This window comes from Spermophilus citellus, assembly GCF_964194105.1.
Source record: "Spermophilus citellus genome assembly, chromosome: 12".
NCBI lineage: Eukaryota > Metazoa > Chordata > Mammalia > Rodentia > Sciuridae > Spermophilus > Spermophilus citellus.
In genome coordinates, this window is record NC_138198.1 from 72,017,279 (window position 1) to 72,036,663 (window position 19,385).

Here is a 19,385-nt window from a genome sequence, read left to right on the forward strand (position 1 = left end):
GCCATGTTCCCTAAGGGACCTGTCCCAGATGAGAAACTGCACAGCCAGCCACATGGCAAGAGAGGAAAGTGGGATGGGGAGGGCAAGGTAGGGACTGACCTCTAGGTTGAAGCAGCTCTGGCCTCCTGCCCGGTGGCTCCCTGCATCCCCATCAGCCCGACGGTGCAGCTCCCGTGTGGCTCGGAGGCGAAGGCTTTCTCGGTCATCCCCTCGTTCCTGACCAAGCTGCCACTCCAGCTGGTCTCTCAGTTTGGACTGTTAGGTGCATGGGAAGGATTCATTTTTTTGTTTTTTTGTTTTTTGTTTTTCCAGGAGGAGGTTAAGTTTTTATTTTTAACAAAAAAAAACAGGACAAAGGGGTGGGAGAGGCAAAGAAAACAAAAACAGGTAAGATAGACAACTGAAAAAAAACTACCAAAGAAAAGCATGAGCAGAAAAACTAGCTTCAACACAATGGCAGAGGAGAGTGAAGAGAATAGAACAAAGAATGCGAATGAGCAACAGCATGGGCTAAAACATCTGGAAAGCAAAGAATGCGTAGGGGATGCAGAACACTGGTTATGAGGCGCATGCAATGGGGATGCGTGAACCACAAGTCGACTGCAAGCACACTACCCATGAAGGACACAGAGGACAAGGCTCTTCCTTCCTTACGTGTGGGTCGAGCAGCAAAAGCCACAATCCGGGGCGGCAGCGGGGCCATGCACCCCAGGGCGATGCCTGGGAAAGCGGTCCTCGTAAGGCTGCTCCACTCTGCCCCTTGCCCTTGGCGGTGCGGGAGGGTGGCGGGAGCGAGCCGGCAGCGAGATTTTTTTTTTCCATCAAAAACAGCCTTCTCTCAGAACTGGGCTCCTCTCCCCCATCCTGGCTTATCTTCCAGTGGGAGTGGGTGGGTCTGGGCTGCCTAGGGCCTCTCAGAACTGCACTGTGTCCCTTTGGTAGTAAACCCAAGGAGGGATTCGGGCGCTCGTTAGCGAGTCTGCTACTCATCCTGACTGTGACAGGAGTTGGTACTTTGGTCTTAAACTCCTCATTGCTTCTTCAGCAGGGTGGCGGGTTGGTTTTGAAACACCGAGAAAGGAGCAAGGATGGGCTGCGTCGATCCCTAGCGCCTCCACTGGGCTTAGCCTTTGTGTCATGAGAGGGCCTCTAAACCACAAGCGGTGGCGCAGTTAAAAAAAAAAAAATCAAAGAGGAAAACGGAGAAACAAGGAAATAAAACAAAACAAAAAAATAACAAAGGAAAATAAAAATGAAAAAAAAAAAAAAAAAAGAAAGAAACCCAACCAAGAGACAGGATTTGGTTGACGCCGGAGGCTTTAGTACAATGCAGGTCTGAAATCATAACCAAGCAGCTGTGAGCAGCGCCAGCCCGAGAGCAGCAATGCCAGCGAGAAGGAGGAAGAGCAAGACGGAGCAGGGAGGCGAAGCCAGGAGCCCCCTTACCTGCAATTCTGGGACTAGCTCCTTCCCCAGGTTCCCGATGGGGGAGTCCCGGGACACGGAGGTCATGGTGGAAAGGAAGCTGGAAGACTCTGTGAGGTGGGGCAAGGGTGAAAGGCCGTCCCCAATCCGGGTCACCTGTTCCAGAAAGGCCTGCAGCTCTTTCCTGAAAGCCTTCATCTTCACATTGATGGTCCCCAGAAGGTGGGGTTCACTCTGGGCCCCCTCACCCCTCTCGCCCTCACCCTGGACACCATGTGAGGCCAAGCTGCTGCCCTGTAGCCCTGAGTCATGGAGGAAGCCATCAGTGTCCGTGATGAGGCGCTCCACGGATCGCTCGAGCCGCTGGGCCTCATGCTTTATGGTTGCCAGGCACTCGGTGTCCTCCCGGGCCCTCAGGAGCTCTGCTGGACATGGCTCACTAGCCTCTGATGGTTTCCCACTCCCGAAGCCTGAAGTCTTCTCGAACATGTCTTCTGAGTCACTCTCACCGCCAACTGGGCCTTCCCGCTTAGGCTGGGGCAGGCGGCCCTCTTCCCCATCGCTCTCCTTCTTGCCTGTGTCGCTCTCAGCATCACTGTCCCGGGGGCTGGGGGCACGCAGCCCCAGGTGGGCAGCCAGGTCGCAGCGCTGGACATTGGACAGCAGTACCCGGTTCTCATACTGCAACTTTAGCACCTTCCCACTCAGCTCATTGATCTGCAGCCTGGCTGATTTCAGCTCCTCCTGCAAGGGAGCCCCGGCCCCAGCACCCTTACATGAGCTGTCCCCAAGCCACCCTGGCTCCTGGCGAGGCTCAAACTTGAACTTGCTCAGCTCATGGGTCAACTGTCGGTTGTGGTCTTCGATTTCAGATATGGACCTCCTCAGCAGCTCGGCTTCCTCTTCCACAAACTGCAGGTGACGGCGGAGCTCCGTGGAGGACTCCAGGGAGTCGCCAAAGGGTGAGGTAGGAATACTTGGCACGTGGTCCCGGCCCATTCCCTCCCGCTCATGCTGGACCCGCATGTCTTCCATCTCTGCCTTGAGGCCTCGGTTCTCCACCTCCAGCTCCACGATCTTCCGGCCCAAGATATTGGCTTCCTCCTCCACCAACTTCAGCCGCAGCTTCAGCTCTGCCTCTCTGGTGCTGGGGGGCCCCCCGGCTTCCCCCGTGGGGAGGGGACTATCCACATCACCATACAGGGACTTATACTTCTGGAGCTCCTGCTCCAGCTCATCCTTCTCCCTCCCAAGTTTGGCCATCTTTTTGCGCATCAGGGAAGCTTCCTCTTTGGCAAACTGGAGTTGGCACTTCAAATCGGCACTGTCATCCTGCCAGCAAAGAACAGCCCGAGAGAAGGGTTATTTGAAAATACCAAATGTTCGTGTTTTTGATGATTCCCCTTGCACCTCGCCCCCAACACACACACACACACACACACACACACACACACACACACACACATACGCCGATCTTGCTGTCAGTGCTGTCAAGTTACATGGAGAAGGAACCAAGACAAAGCAGTGGTGAGCCCAGGGCTTTGTGGAAGGCACCTAGGAAAGGCCCACAGAATGTTGCTTTGTCAACCAAACAAGAACTAAAGAATTAGTTTTGGGGGGAAAAAAACATGCACATGAAGAACATCATATAAGTTATAAATGAAGAAAGAAAATAAAAATAAACCAACACTCATTGGTAATACAGTGACCCCTCATGACGGTGAGTTGAACCTGGTTCATCCCCCCCAGCAACCACCAGAGAGACATCAGAACCTCTCATAAGAGCCTAGTATGGCCAACAGGATTCAGGGGCCACATCCAGCCTGTGGCTTCTCACTTCATCTATAGTGCAGACCCCTTCATTCCTTGCAAGGTAGTACCTCTACAAGGTACTACCAGGATGGGGAAAGCAAGCAACCCCAAATAAGAGCCCAGCTTTCTACTGATGGGTTATATACCTGAAAGAGGGCAATTCACCTGTCTACCCTGCTGCCTCCTCTTCCTCAAGGTACCTCAGAATAATATGAGGATGAAACAATGGGATGATGGGCAAGAGGGGGCTTTGAAAGTTTTGGTGCTACTTCAGTGCCAAGCACCGGTAGGGAGAACACAATGACTACTACACACCTAGACACCCCCACTACTCCCAAGCTCTCACCACACAAGGGCCACTTCAGGGCCTTTGGTTCCATTCCCCTCCCATCAGCTGCTGTGACACAGCAGGAAATCAAATCCAGAGACCTGAGGGAAGGAGCTAAATGTTGGACAGAGTGAAGTGTTTTCAAATCAGAGTAGTAGTTCATGGAAGAATAGCACAGCAGAATACCAGAGGATTCTGGAGGGCCTCCAAAGGAGCCTCTACTACTGAAGGCCTACAGTGTATGGTGGAGGTCAAGAGGGCACTTTCTGGACCAAGTGCAACATCAACTCTACCTTTCCATTGTGGATCCCTGTACTTTGAAGCAGTATGAACTCTCCATTTTAGTCTTAGAAAAATTTTATATTAATCACATTTGATGAATAGGCACAATGACCAAGGGAACAATGACCCATTCCATGATTCATTCCTCTTTCACTAGCAGAAATTCCAAATTGCTGATGGGACAGAGAGGAGACAGCAGCAAAGGCTTCCCCATCACTTAGATAAACTGTCAGCAGCTCGGGAGACTCATCTGCTGTCCTGGCTGCTAACCAGGATTGGGAACAAGTCAACCCTCTGGGAGAGAAGAATTAACTCTTGCAGAGCTTCACCTGCATTGCTTTCATGCTCAGAGAATAACGGCTCACTCTGCCAGATTCTGGCAGCCACTAGCCACGTGGCAGAAAGACAAAGGCATACCTTCCTTGGTGCCTCCCGGGTTTTCACCTTGCCTCCTGCCCTGATCGCTTCTCCTTCATCACAAACCCACAGAAATGGGGGAAATGATGTGCCAAGAAGACTCAGGAAAAATCCATGACCAGGCCTTTAGCCAGTGCAATGTGGAGGGCATGACCAGGAGCTCTCCCCTGTGCCGTGTGGATGATGACACTCCTAGTGTCTTCCTCAGGACCAATAATAAAACCAGCACAGCTGGTCTTGGGGTTAAATATGCTGCCCAGGATACTAACTCTGGCCCCTGCCATCTGGGGACCTGGGTCAATTGCAGAGTCCTGGTGAACCTGTCTCCTTATGTCTAAAGCAGAATTTTCAAACTACAAGGTCACTGTAAAGGTCACCAAAATAATATACAACAAATTGTAAATGGCATTCACCTGACCCTACTCACTTTTTTCTTTGTCTGAAATGCAATTAATATTGGGAAAGAAGCTAGTGTCTCTACTTTTTTTTTCATTAAAAGAATGATCTATAAATGTTACATAGTCTTTGAATTCTGATTTGGTTTATATTAAGGACTTGGTTTGGTTTTGGTTAGGCTCATATAAAGAGTTTCTGTGACTAACTGGGAATACGGCTGCTGCCCTCTCAAAACCACTGAGTAAAATGGATTATCACTGATCTTTTTTTTTTTTAAAAGGCCTACATAGATCACCACATGGGCTATAAAAGACATTCATTGTGTTTCATATCAATACTGATAGAAAAGCATGGCTGCTTATTTGTTCATTCATCCACTCTTAAATATTTATTTTTCTGTACCTGAAATCAGCAGGCTATTTTTATGCAACCCCAGTTTCTTAGAACTTTCTATAGTAGAACCATCAAAAGCACCTTTCCAATTTTTTGTCAGACAAAGATGTGCGAGGAACCCAAATACACCAACAGGTGACAGGTCTCTGCTGTTCACTTGAAGGAGTTGAGTTTACGGAAGGCTAAAATACATCCATGAAAATGGAGGCTGACTGTAAATACTTTATAGATGAATTCCTTGGGGAATTAAATGCAAGGACGGGAAGACAGGAGAGGTTCTCGGCCCATTCTTATCTGGAGACATGGCATTTATCCACAGTCCAAAATTGCCTCAATGACTCCCATCTCCACCTCAGGAAATCTGAGCAGCAGGGATCACTGAAGAGAAGAGAGTGTCTTCCAGCTATAGGGACCCTCCGCTCCATCCTCTGTCCACCTCCAGTCTGGGACCTTCTCCATCTGCCTACCCCTGCAAGTCTGACTATCAGCAGCACAATCCCTGGCCCACCACCAGCCTAAACCCAGGTCAGTTAAAGCAGCAGGATGCCCTACTCAGTGTTCGATTTGGTATAGATTACCTGAGGATTGATTAAATGTCCACAAAGTCTTCTCATTTCCTAAAGAGAGGAACTATTCACAGCAGGAACTCTAACAGATGATAAACATGCTGTCAACACCCAGGCATGCACTAGGAGGCCTGCCACCAGGACAAAAGCAGAGTTATAAAGAAAGACAAGCCAAGGGAGTGAGTGTGGTAGTTGGAAGGTCAGGCTTCCTCTCCGAGGGCCTGCTGGGGAGGTCTGCATGTAGGAGAGGATCCCCCAGCCCCCAGGGAAGCTGAGCTTGGCTGGCCTGTTCTGGGTGGGGGAATCCACTCCTAATAAGATGGGAGGCGGGATACCCATCTTACTTTGTGACTGAAACTCTGCCACGACTGGTGGAGGAGTCAAGGCTGAATCCTAAACTTAATAATATCAGGCTCTGGTTTCAAGAGCCCTTTGGATAACTCCAGAAATGCAGCACAAAAGTACAAGGTGGAGTCCAACTTTCCACATAAAACTACTCCCGCTGCGGGCAGAGGAGGCAAGCGTGGCAGGCGGGGTCAGACACACAGGGACCAGCACCGTCGCCACCAGCTGGAAAGGGCTTGTCAAGCAACAGAAATATATCGCTGTCAGTATATATTCTTTGGCTTGCAAGTCTACCATCCGGCCAGCACCCCAGCAGCTGACTGCCCACGTGCCTACCTTGCGCCGGGGTGCCAGCTTCCTTTGAGTTTTGGTGGCCGACCTGTAGTTCCCAAGGTGCTCCATTCCACCATTCTGCTGAATAGAAACTCCTTGCTCAATCATCCCGCAGGCTGAATAGGGCAACTTGACACATCCCCAGACCCCAGGGTCACTGACACATATCCAAGGAGCTACTAGCTCCTGTGGTTGACCTGCTTTACCCACAGGCCAATCACCCTCTGCAGGAAAAGCCCTTTGATAGTCAAGGGCCAGGAAACTGAAAACATACTCTGAGCCCAGGAAGGTGTAAGCACACAGCAACAGAGCACCTTTTTAATTTTCCTGGATGAGTGGATTTCAAGTTGAGATTTGGGGAATAAGAGAGGGTCGAAAAAGTTAATCTTTGGCATTCCTGCTGCTCACTTGGCTGGGCCCTTCTCAAATAACACCAATGGGATCTGTGAGTTAGGAGGACACAGAAATCAGAAGGAATCATGAAGAGGGGAGCTTCCAGGGTCAGGGCTGCACCAAGGCTCTTAGTTACCCCAACTTATTGCATCTCTCTAATTACCCCTTGCTCTCAGAGTTCAGCAGACTGATACCCCAGAAACTCTTCTTTCTCCAACATCTAATACTATAGCAGCAATTTTAAAAGAAGAAGAAAGGAACCCAGTAAGACAACACTTCAGAAAAGCTAAGGCGGCTTTAAAGAACACATACTGTGTACATAGAAAGGGCTGAGGTTTTACTGTTTTCCCAGTTAGAATATTTTACTTTCCATTAGGACAATTTAAGACATTGTTCAGCCTGCACGTTGTTTAAAAAAAAAGCACTCACACACAAAACAATGGCTTATGAATGACCCAACCCTCCAGTGGCTATGTTATTTTACTATGTGAATGACTCTGAAGAACAAAATACCTTCGAGACAGTACTGCCAGACCACAGACTACATCTAGTTATGCTTCACATAAAGCCAGTTTGTTCTCTTTCCTAAAGAAAGCTGCAGCTTATCAGTGCAAGAGAGAAACAAAAGGAATTAGCTACAGCCTTGGAAAGAAAATGTTCACTCCATAGAGATTTTGAATGAGTCCAAGAGTTTTGGTGGGTGATGTTTCTTTGGAGGTTTTAAAGGCAAAGCTGATGTCTGTGAGAATATTCAAAATGAGGTGGCTTCCTCTGTAGGAAATGTGACATTAGAACAAAAGCCTCAGCTTACCTGGTTAAAGGTTTTCTTCTCTTTGAACACTTCCCGACTGCCTCTTCTCTTTAGGGAACTCTGAAACAGATCCAAGCAACATTCTGTTACTGAGGGGTCACACAGCACAGCCAGCACTGGTGGGGACATACATGCATAGAACTATTTCCTCTAGAATCAGGAAACAACTCAAAATTAACATTTAAAATGCAGTTGAATACATTTGTTAAGGTGCTTTACATCCTAATTATTATATTTGGAAATGCACTCCTCAATCATTTAGCTTTATGAGAAAGGAGGTGTTTTGGACAATTTGTAACAGTGGAGAGAAGGCAAGAAGAGGAAAAAGGTAGAAGTTTCAGAGCTAGATACATAGATATCGAGAGAAACTTTAATACCCAATTATATTTTCTTTGGGCTGCTATGAAAATTAACTGATGTTTCCTGAGTGGACAGATAAAATGTGGCAGGAAGAGAAAGAAGATTGGCTCTTGCTATAAAGAAAACCTATCCTACATTGCAAACTTCTTGAAAAACCCACTCCAATTCATGATTAAACCAACATCGTAAAGATCCTATACAGCTCATAATTTATTCCTATGTTAAAGTAACCTTAACTGTGTCCTTCAATGGTCTGGGTCCCTGGCTAGTTTTCCATATAGTAGCCTCTTGCACCAAGAATCTAATGGCATTGGTTCCAGTACCCCCTCCCCCATTCAAGGATACCAAAAGACTTAGATGCTCAAGTCCTTAACAGAATGATGTAGTCCCCATATATAATCTATGCATAGCCTCCATATATTTTACATGACCTCTAAAAGACTTATAATACCTAAACAATGAAAATGCTATGTAAATAGCTGTTTGATAGTATCAGGTGGTAATGACAAGAGAAATGTCTGTATGTATTTGGTACTGATGCAATTTTTTTTCAATGTTTTCAACTCGGGGTCGGTTGAATCCAAGGGTGCTGAATTCTCACACACAGAGGGCTGAATGTCTAGTGAAAGCACCGCAGTCATGGCTGTTTGGTGCCACTACAGGTGCATCTTTTCCCATGCCAAGCAGGAAATTGCAAACAAGTATGAAATACAAACATGAGTTTGAATAAAAGGACTAAGGGATGCCTGAAACAGACCAACAGGGAGCTAGCACTCTTCTTGCTAAGATGAGGCATGAAGACAAAAAGAACAAATGGAGGAAGAAAAGCATCCTAGAGGAATACAAGATGATTTGTGGTCTCTTAATTTGAAGAGATTAAGTTGATCCTAAGGAAAGTTAAAAACAATCAGCTGGGGAAGGGAAGCCCTGCTCACCAGCACTCAGATCCCAGCAAGCCTCTCAGAGAGCTCATCCCCATCCCCCTTCACTTCCCTCTTAGCTTAGCTCCAACCCTGAAGCACCACCTGGGTTCTTTTGAACCCCAACTGAAGATGGGCTCTGAGCATGACTTTTGATTTTGTATCTTTGCTGTCATACAACATCCCAAGTTTGAAAGGAGGCTCTGATGTAAGTCACTTACATTGTGGTTAGAACTCAGATTCATGGGCTGGGGACATAGCTCAGTTGGTAGAATGCTTGCCTCGCATGCACAAGGCTCTGGGTTCAATCCCCAGGCACCACCGAAACAAACACACAAACAAACAAACAAACAAACAAAAAACCTTCAAATTCCTTCATCAGTGCTATTTACATCATATGCCTCACTCTCAGAATGCTAGGCTTTTGCCACTCATTGGAGGGATTTTAGATTAAGAAGCAATTAAAATTCTAGCTGTCCCCTAACCTCCAGGAAGCTAGAGACCTAGAGAAGAAAAAGGTAACTGAGAGAAGGACCTGCAGGAAGGGGAGAAGGCCATGGAATCAGTCTGGGTTGCCTGGCAGGCTCTCCCTGGTTACCAAGGGGGATGGAGGAACCATCTTTAAATCCTGGCTGCAGAATAGGTTTGAAATATTTCCTTTTGTCTTTTTGGTAAAAGCAGGGTCAAACTTCAAAGAGAACCAGTCTCCTGCAAAAGGTAGTTTAATCCTGCCTTAAAACAGACCAGAGATTATCCCATCCCACTTATTAAGTGGGCTTTCCAAGATTTTCATCTTCACACTGAAGTTAAGATCAGCTTTTCTTTGAATGAGCTGAGGGAGAAGAATATTTCTGATGACTGAAGACAGAGAAGAGTTAGAAAAAAGAAGCAGGGAGAAAAACTGTTCCCTAGGGTTTCACATGAGTGATTTAAATCTGGGTCTGTAATGACAATCAAGGCCCTCAGTATGTGCTGTCCACGAGCCACCCTGTTTCACAACATTCTCCCAATGAACAGAAGAGAGGCTCTGTATGCACTGGAAGAAAACCAAAGATATGCACATGAAGTAAAAGCTAAAAATGGAGACAAAAGATTTAGCATCAAATGGGTTGCCACATTTGATTCTAGAGACAGGATCACATTCTGGGTGAGGCATCTGTGGGGGAGGGAATGAAGAAAGAGAGACCGAGGATGGGTTCCTCCAGCCCCTCCTGATGTGTCTTGCTCCTTTGTAGATGGGCTGTAAACTATAACCCTGAGTCCTTTCTAGTAAACCACAGAATACGCTGGGAGTCGTGAGACCCCTGACACACATCCCATTCACAACAGTAAGTAGAGTGGAAGAAATTGCAAGAATTTAAGTTCACCAGGAATTTTCAGGAACCCTATGAAGGAAATAAAAGAAAAAAAAACAACTTTGTGATTGATAGAAAGTAATATTTGCAATGGGAAGACTTTATGTTATAAAGATAGTATATTTTTCTTCCAAATCATTTTAAAAGGATGCTGTCATTTTAACCAAATTCCACTCTGTCTCCCAGTATGTAAGATGAATGCATATAATATGTATTCTCTCACACATATGTTCACATATATAATATGTATGTGTGTAATAAGCAACATCTTTATACAAATATGAATATGTGCCTTTTAAAACAAAATGTGTTTGTGAGGGCGGTAAGAGTTTGGAAGAACTTGTCAAAATGATTCAAAAATTCATCTAGAACAAGGGTTTGCAAACCGTAGCCCTGGGGATAAATTAACCCACAGCCTGTTTTGTAAACAATATTTTAATAGAAGACAGTCTCCTTTATTATTGTTCACGGCTGTTCTGCACCAGAGCTGAGTACTAGTGTCAGCCCATTATGGCCTGCAAAGTCTAAAATGTTTATACCACCTAGCCCTTTGCAGAGAAAGCTTGCTGAAGCTGATATAGAAAAATAAATTGGTGAAAATTGCCAAGGATACTTTGAAAAGGAAGAATAATGACAGTTGGCTTATACTAGTCAACATAGAAATAAAATATCATAGTTTGGTGCTGGAACAAAGATACACAGATTAATGGAATAAAACAAAAAGCTCAGAAATAGCTTTGAGAGGATATGAGATTTTAACAATCCAAACAGGTAGCATTTTAAACCAGCATTTTACACTATTCTTTTAAAAGAATGGGGTATGTTGGTGGAATAATTATACAAAACTTGAGATAAGAAAATACTCATACTACATATCAAAATTAATTCAATTAAAAATTTAGATGTAAAAAATTATGAAAGAACCAGGAAAAAATGAATTTCTATTTATTCTTGAGGCATGGCCTTTACAGACATAAAAACAAAAGAAACATCCATGGAAAAAGACTAATAGATTGTTAAACATTTTTAACTTTCTTTATATACCAAAAGAAAACACTATGAATATTTAAAGGCAAACTGGAAAAAGAATTCTCTAACCCACAACAGACAAAAGAGTAATATTTTACAAGCAACAGGAGACCCATCTTCATGGGAAAATAAACAAATAGCCCCCAAAATACAACTATTAGTAATTCAAACAAGATACTATATATATTTTTTTTTCACTTAGAGATTTACAGAATCAACAAAGTAGGGTACCAAGGGTAAGCAAGCACCCTCAGAGGTGGCATTTCCATGCAGATGAACAGGTGTGGGAAGGTAGGCAGGGTTCTGAAGCAATCCTGCCTTACAGAGGACATGACTTAACACAGTAATCCCACCTCTGGAAGGCACCCTGAGGACACATGCAGGATCCCATGCAAGATTTACAGGTTAGAATGCTTTTCAACAGCACCTGTTGTGACAGTGAGTGAAGACGCTGGGATGTTACAAGGATCTTTTTTCCTCTTCTTGTGTATATTTAGGGCAGACAACACGATGGCTTGATTGTCTTATCTTGACATGAATGTACATTGAAGTGATTATTACCAAGCAAGTCAACATACCCATCATCATCTCTTGGAAAATTACCAGGACACAATACAGCATCGTTAACCCCAGTCCTCATGTCGCAAGTTAGGTCTCTACACACAATGATGCTTTCAAAGAATATTGAAAGGTTATGAGAAATACTCACAATACATTAAAAAGAAAATGTTGGTGACAAATAGCACGTATTTTTATCTTAATAAGGATAGAATGTTTTACAGGTGTATGTTAGGAAACTGAGCCGGAGGAAAACGCACCAAAATATTAAGTAAGGATCATCTTCAAGTGACAGAATTATGGGGAATTTTAATTCCTTTTTTGGTGGCTTTCATAGCCCCCAAATTATCTACAGTGTGTGATATTTCCTTTAAGACAACAGAGAAGTGGGGTTGGAAGTACAGATAGAGGGTACAGCACGTGCTAAGCAATATGCAAAGGCCCTGGCTCAATCCCCAGCACCTAAATAAATGGGGGGGGGGCATAAAATTAATACAATTTTTATCTTGAAGATAACAGAAAATAGAAACGATCATTGATCTCCTGTGTTATTAGCCTGGTCCTTCAGGTATATCCTATATGTCTATGGTTGGTTAGAAAGTCTGCTGTCATATATACCTAATTAGAATATACAAATTAATTAATTTTTTAAAAAATGCATTCTGCTGTCATATATAATTAGCTAGAATAAATAAATAAATATTTTTTTTAAAAAAAGGGGAAAAAAAGACCAGGAAGTGCCCTGAGGGCTGAGCAAATAGGCCAGGTACCCCTCTGTGTTGCAGATCTCCAAGTATATGGTCCCCTGGCCAAGAGCCAGGTGGTCATGATTGACAACTGCCATGCCTCCAGCAAGGTCCACATGCCCAGAGTCATCCAAAGTCCTGTCCAGCACAGAGCACTGACAGCCAAGGACTGGGTGGAGGGGGATATAGATCCTGGGTTTAGGGACCCTGGATAATTTGTGTGAGCATTATTCAATATACCCAGTTTATTTATTTGGATGACTCAGTGATCCACTGGAGTCTCTTCCAAGAATGATGAAAGGAAAGGAAAGGAAAGGGAAAATTCAGACAATCAAATAAACACAACCCAGAATGAGGACCTGCTTGTTGATTAATTCTACAGTTTCTTTTGAGTCTGGTCAACTGCCAGCAAATTGGCTCTACATTCCTTTTGAAAAGGGGGTGGGGAAAGCCCTAAAGTTTGTGAATCTGAAATGAATCCTTCTAAGGGTGATGGATTTGCTGAATATTGAATATGATTAAATGAAATATGAAGTTAGGCAATTATTTGGACTTTCATGTCAATTCTTAATGCTTCCTATTTTAAGCCAATGTCTTTCAAGTAATTTCAGAAAAACTGACAAGCTCTCAATTGCTAAAGTGTCTCAGAGACAGACTTGAGGCTTAAGATTTAGATTGGTAATAAAAGGAGGCAAATAAAATCAGGAAACTATACAGGATGAGTCAGTGTGGGAGAGAGAGCACAGATGTAGGCTGATGATTTTTAGAATTCTTACAGATTCTAATTATTTAGAAAGTCTGTTGTTTTTTGGCTGGGTTATAGCACACAGAGGAATAAAATCAGATTGAGAAAATGATGGTGATGTCTTCCCCCCCTCCATTCGGATGAGGTTATCAAGATTCTGTTACTCATAATAAAATTCTCATGTAAATGCTATGAGAAGTGCAGGATGAGAGTGATCAGCCTCTTCTACAGCTGGAAATACTAGGTCTGGCTGGGAGATGCCTCCTTCCCTTTCCTCCTCGCTTGTCTTGTCAGGGAAACAAGTTCCCCTCCTGCTGGGGGCTCACTGCACCTTGCGCTGCAGTTCCTTTGCAGGATCCAAGACACACAAATCTACTCTTGGGTTCAGTGGAAAATCCTGCCAAGCCATAGCGCAAAGGAAACCCTTTTTCCTAGACCCTGTTAAGAAGCCCATGATAAAGTGGTGAGCCATCAGAACTTCAGTCATGACTGAGGCTAATGTAAATCCGAAGGCCTATCTGTCCCTTGCCCACCTTACCAAGAAATGATGGGACCTCATTCAGCAAGAAGCTTCAGAAAGGAGCCAGAGAGGCCACCAAAATCCTCAGCGGAGGCATCTCTGAGTTCTTCTTGGTGGCAGCCAATGCTGAACCCCTGAAGATCATGCTGCACCTCCCAAAGCTATATGAAGACAAGAATGTGCCCTAAGTGTTTGTGTACTCCAAGCAGGCCCTGGGATCTGTGGGGTCTCCAGGCCTGTCATTGCCCATTCTGTCACCATCAAAAAAGGCTCTCAACTGAAAAAGCAGATCCAGTCCATTCAGCAGTCTACTGAAAGGCTCTCAGTGTAAGCCTGTGGCCTCTGCCCTCTTTTCCCCGCCAATCTGCCACCCACCAGGTTATGTACCATACTGTCTGTCTTAGCATGAAGTCATCAGCTTTCTATTATAAAATATTGTATTTAAAAAAAGATGATGATATCAACCATCACCATCTGTCTGGCACTTATGCCAAGGACAATGCCAAACTCCTTATTTACACATCAGTTATGGACTAAAATGTTGATATCTCCACAATTCATATGCGGAAGCTCTAATACCCGATGTGATAGTATTATGAGGGAGGCCTTTGGGAGATAATTAGATTTGGCTGATGTCCTGAGAGTGAAACCCACATGATGGGATTAACGTACTCATAAGAAGAGGAAGAAACACCAAAGCTTCCTCTCTCTACCAAGGGAGATTTCATCAATTGTCTACAGGTCAGGAAGGAGCCCTCACCAGAACCCAACCACACTAAAACTACGATCTTTCACTCTGCAGCCTCCCAAACTGTGAGAAATAAATCTCTGTTGCTTAATCCACTCAGTCTATAGTATTTTGTTATAGTAACCCAAACTGACTAAGACAATATCTTACAAGAGGTATATATTATTAACAGACAATAAAACTCAAACTTGGTCAGCAGTCAGGTAATATTTCAAGGTCCCCCAAATTTGGAGATGGGACACCAACCTGAGGCCAACTCCAAGCCTGTGGTCTTGGTAGCGGCCCACAGATACTCACACCAGCCTTCCAGGGCTCTCGTAGCCCACTCTCCCAAATTTGGGTTGTTTTTCTTTTTGTTTTCTCCAGGTTTCTGAGCCCCCAGTTGCTGAGTTTTCTCATAAAAAAAATAAATAAGAATAAAAACCAAAATCTCTGCCTTTGTTTAGTAAAAGAGTCTGAAGAACTATTGTAGGAAGAATTGCAAATTGTTATGTTCATATGGTACCTCTGGCATGGCTATGAAATAGAATTTGCTGGCACTCTGGTTACTTCTGAAAGGATCTGAGGCTACAGACAGAAGTCCTTATTTGGAAAAGTAAGACAGAAAACTATCAACAGTGGGCAAAATACCACAAAGTCAGTGAAGAAAATTATGTTGAGACACTTTGGCTGAAGAAAGTACAGCAATAAAAGCACGTGGCTGTGGATTCAGTGGCCAAGGTCACAGAGGCAACAGCTTGACCAGCAAGCCACAGTGTCCAACACCATGATGCCTACAGGGTCAGAGACCCCAGCACACTCAACTTATCGAACGTCACTTTCTCTTGGTAAAAATGACAGATGATAAAAATGACAGATCAATTGTGAAAATTTGGGGAATAAAACACATTTGCCTCACACTGTGGGCTGATCCACTGACTCATTTTAAACCCTGGAGACATATATTTCGAAAAATAAAATAAACTGAAGATGATAAAGTAAAACTGTAAATTATAAATAATATACAAAGATTAAAATCAAAAGTCATGGCCATTATAAAACCATAAGGATACCAAGGTATCCTCCTCCAAACTTGAAGAACCCATCTCTGAATGCGCGCACACACACGCGTGGGCACTCAACAGCACCACCAACCATGACATCATTCAGGAGCCCCTACTGACTTCCTGAAGAGGGAACCAATAAGTGGCTCTTGCACAGTCACGAAAATTGAATCTACAGAGATGCATGCCATTTGCCTGTCAGAACTGATGATAAGGCTGTGTAATTTTAAAAACATAATCTGTCTTCCCTCTGGTCTACTGGAAGGAAATACACCAATCTATCAAGAGAGGCAAATTCTTTCCTAGTCAAATGAAGCACTACAAAAGAGCAGCACTTTGAAAACAAAACCAAGCCAAAAAATAATGCAAACAAATATTAAAATGTTGTCCCCTTTTCAAGGAAAACTCATCATTCATTTTTTTCCAGAAGTGTGTGATGTAAAAAAAAAAAAAGTACCTTTCTTTAACTTTCAAACAAATTTACATATGAAAAAGTCCTTTGTTAAGTCTGACACTATTTTATAATAATCTACCATCACATCCTATGTACAGTTTAATTTGACTCTGGGCATCCTTCTAAATAACAGAGGATGCTGTTATACTAGTAAAACTTCGTGTGCACATTTGTCAAAACTCAACAAATATAAATTTAATATCTGTTCACTTCAGTATATATGAATTAACTCAAAAAAGTTTAAGCAAAAATTGAGCTCTAACAATGTGTACGAGGAAAAAGTGAATAAATATCTATAATTTTCAGATGCTCCAAAAGATGGGTTAATAGATATAAATAGATAGCTAGATGAATAAATGTGTGATAAATCAAGTACAGTAAATGTTAATTTAGAATGTAGAGGGTAGGTACATGGGTTTTCACTATAAAATTAAAGTTTGCTATATGTTTGAAAATTTAATATTGTAAAGAAAATATTAGGCAGATGTTTTCAATCCCTGAAAACCATTAACATTGCACAGCCATTAAAAATTACAATTACTAAAAAATTTTACTAAAATTTACTAAAGACCTGGGAAATTTTTTATGAAACATCAGCATTTTAAATAAAATGGATAAAAGCATACTTAATATAATCTCAACAGGATTAAATATTTTTCTCTTGGAAATGTTTGGTAGCTGGCAGTTAAAATACTAGTAGGTGTTATCAATAAGTAACAGAATTATGGCTGGCTGATTTTATTTATTTATTTATAATTCTCCAGCAGTCAAAATTATTAGATGCTCCTCGACATTTTGGTAGGGTTATGCCCTGTTCATAGATTTAGAATATCAAAAATTGAAAATGCACATAGTACACCTAACCTACTGAGCATCATAGATGAGTAACACAGGACATTGTAAAGGGACAGTCATTTCCCCTCATGATTGCATAGGTGTTTGGGCACAGCACTGCCACTGCCCAGAAACACCAGAGAGGATCATACTGCACATCAGCCTGGGATAAGATCAAATTCAAAATTCCAAGTTTGGTTTTTATTGAATGTGTTTGGTTTCATTTGCACTTCTGTTAAGTCGAATGATCCTAAGTCAAACCATTGTAAGTCAGGGACCATCTATATTACACTTTCAAATCAGAAATAATGTTATTTCTTAAAAACAATGGAACATATCTATAAAGCAAACACTCCAACACCTCCATTAAACCTTTGCCCTGCCTCACCTGGCAGGGATGCATAAGACTGATGGACTCGTACCCGACAGAAATAAGCAGGAAATTAAACCAGAGGATTAACCCCCAGGCAGGATTAGGTCCATGCTACTGGGGATCATCACATACATCTTGGCACAGAGGACAAAGTAGGGACTAATGGACGTTTGGGGATAGCAAATGGAACTCTGAAACACTAATTGCCTTCCAGGCTGAAGTCTTCCCATCTGAGAAGCTCTCCTACCAGGCGAGGCCTAATAATATCCTGTCTGACTTACTGACCCGTATCCGCCTAAGATCCTTATTATCTGCAGCCACTGCTAGGTTCCATTAACTACGCACCAAAGTGTTCAGAAATATCAAACATGTCCCTGGCTGGCATCCTGCATAAAAGCCACTCCTGTCCCTTGGGTAAATTCTCATCTTCAAGCAGTGGCTCCTTTGATTCCTACCTTTAAACATCTACCAGGACACACTATTTAAGTGACTCTTTAGGCTGGGAGCAAAATTTTTGCCCCCCAGTTTCATGATTCTTATGGAGTAAAAGCGTTCCCCCGTCCCCTTCTCCATTAGCCTCTACATATCTTGGGAATTGATGATTCAATTAGGCAAGAGCTGTAACTGAGATGCAGGGGAGGAGAAGGATGCTACCTGCTCACAGAGCATAAGGAACCCCACCCCACCCCACCGCCCTGGCCAAAGTGCTGTTCTGAGGCTGCAGAAGGGGTTGGCCAATGCTGGCCTTCTAAGCTGGGTCAGTTGGTGAGGGCTTGAAATAAACATGCTTCCAAAAGAAGGTAACCTGGAGCACAGGAACATCATCCAAGAACAATACCTGCCCTGGGGTTAAGGATGGGCACAGAGCAGAGGGAGGGGCTGCCCTGGCTGGCACCTGCTCACTCTCAGCTCTGTCCTGCTGCGGATATGCCAAGGAAAAAGCCTGCAGGGGTGGGGATACAGCTGGGAGCAGGCATTCTGCAGAAGAACACAAACAATCCTAGCTTCACACATGAAAATCAAACAAGGCAGTTTCATTATCTGCAGGGCTGCCTTCTTTCAGTGAACATGCAGGCTAAGAAGGCTGATATCCCAAACTAAATATTTCTAATAACATATTATGATATTTATGAGACAGAACATCACATACAGTTTAAAAGCATGTTCAGGCGCCAGACTAGGTGTTTCCACTGCGGCCCTTCAACAGCTAAAGCAGACAGCCACCACCGACTCCAGTCCCTGCTTCAGGACCCAAGTCCGTACCTCTGATACAGAATGGTGACAACAACACAGAAACTACAGAGAATCCTTCTAGCAGCCTGGTTCCAATAACTCATGTCCACTGAGGACAGAACATGGTAGACTGACTCACAGAACAGAAACAATGATGGAGGGGACCTCATTAGACATCATACTGTGTGCTCCTGCGGAAATGCAGGGTTGGTGTGCTCAAGAGCTGTACCTTGCTCACATATGGAATCTGCTTTGTGCTTTTATCTAATTTCTTGTCTTCTAGTTGATCCCAAATCTATAACTGGATTCTCATATGAAATTCTGTTCTCAGAAAGTCCATGAATTACCAGATCTTTATGTACAATCTATAAAATCCTGGAGGGTCTTGTGTAGGGATAGAAGAGCAAGAGTAAGCACTATTGTGCCTTGAGGCAGCAATTTCTTAGGATGGCTCCTCCTGGGGCTAGATGTGAGTCCATTTGTGCAACCAAGCTGGATTCTAAAGGTTTTTGAGTTGACAGGAGGAAGAGGCTCATTAGGAAGTACTGTCTGTCTGAAAGCTCATCAGGCTTCCTTCTCGGAAGTGGTTGACGTGGCTGTCTGCTGGGACAGACAGGATTGAGTCTGCATGCCTACCTCTGAGCTATCACCCAGCCAAGGACTACAGCACATGTTCTAGGTCCTCCTTACACTTACATCCTCTGATTTTGCTCTTCAATAAAATCACTCCCACCCAAAACAGAGAGTGAGGCTTCCCTGGAGGAGGTGGGAGGAGGATGTGGGAGAAGGTTGTGTCCCATGCACACACACATCACCTTATCATTGGTCTTCGCACACTTTGTGCTGCTTAGGGCACTCATTCTCCTGAGGATGAACAGTGTGAATCATGGCCCCTCCCTCAGTAACCCAGGAGGAAACTGAGGCTCACAAAGGTTAACTGCTTTGCCCAAAGATCTGTGGAGGAGG

At 43.8% G+C, this 19,385-nt stretch overlaps 1 protein-coding gene across 7 annotated transcripts in view; it reads right to left on the minus strand.

Annotated features, from left to right (window-relative positions):
- MTCL1 (microtubule crosslinking factor 1) overlaps positions 1 to 19,385 on the minus strand; it is a 124,737-nt gene that overhangs the window by 44,828 nt on the left and 60,524 nt on the right. For 3 of the 7 annotated variants that reach the window (XM_081262882.1, XM_081262883.1, XM_081262885.1), the window contains exons 4-7: positions 7,502 to 7,561; positions 6,301 to 6,378; positions 1,447 to 2,757; positions 100 to 255 (exon numbers count right to left, since the gene is read on the minus strand). In XM_081262882.1, the coding sequence (XP_081119008.1) occupies positions 100 to 255; positions 1,447 to 2,757; positions 6,301 to 6,378; positions 7,502 to 7,561 (1,605 nt within the window). The remainder of the gene's footprint in view (positions 1 to 99; positions 256 to 1,446; positions 2,758 to 6,300; positions 6,379 to 7,501; positions 7,562 to 19,385) is intronic. The other 4 variants (XM_081262884.1, XM_081262880.1, XM_081262886.1 and 1 more) reach the window with 2 other exon arrangements.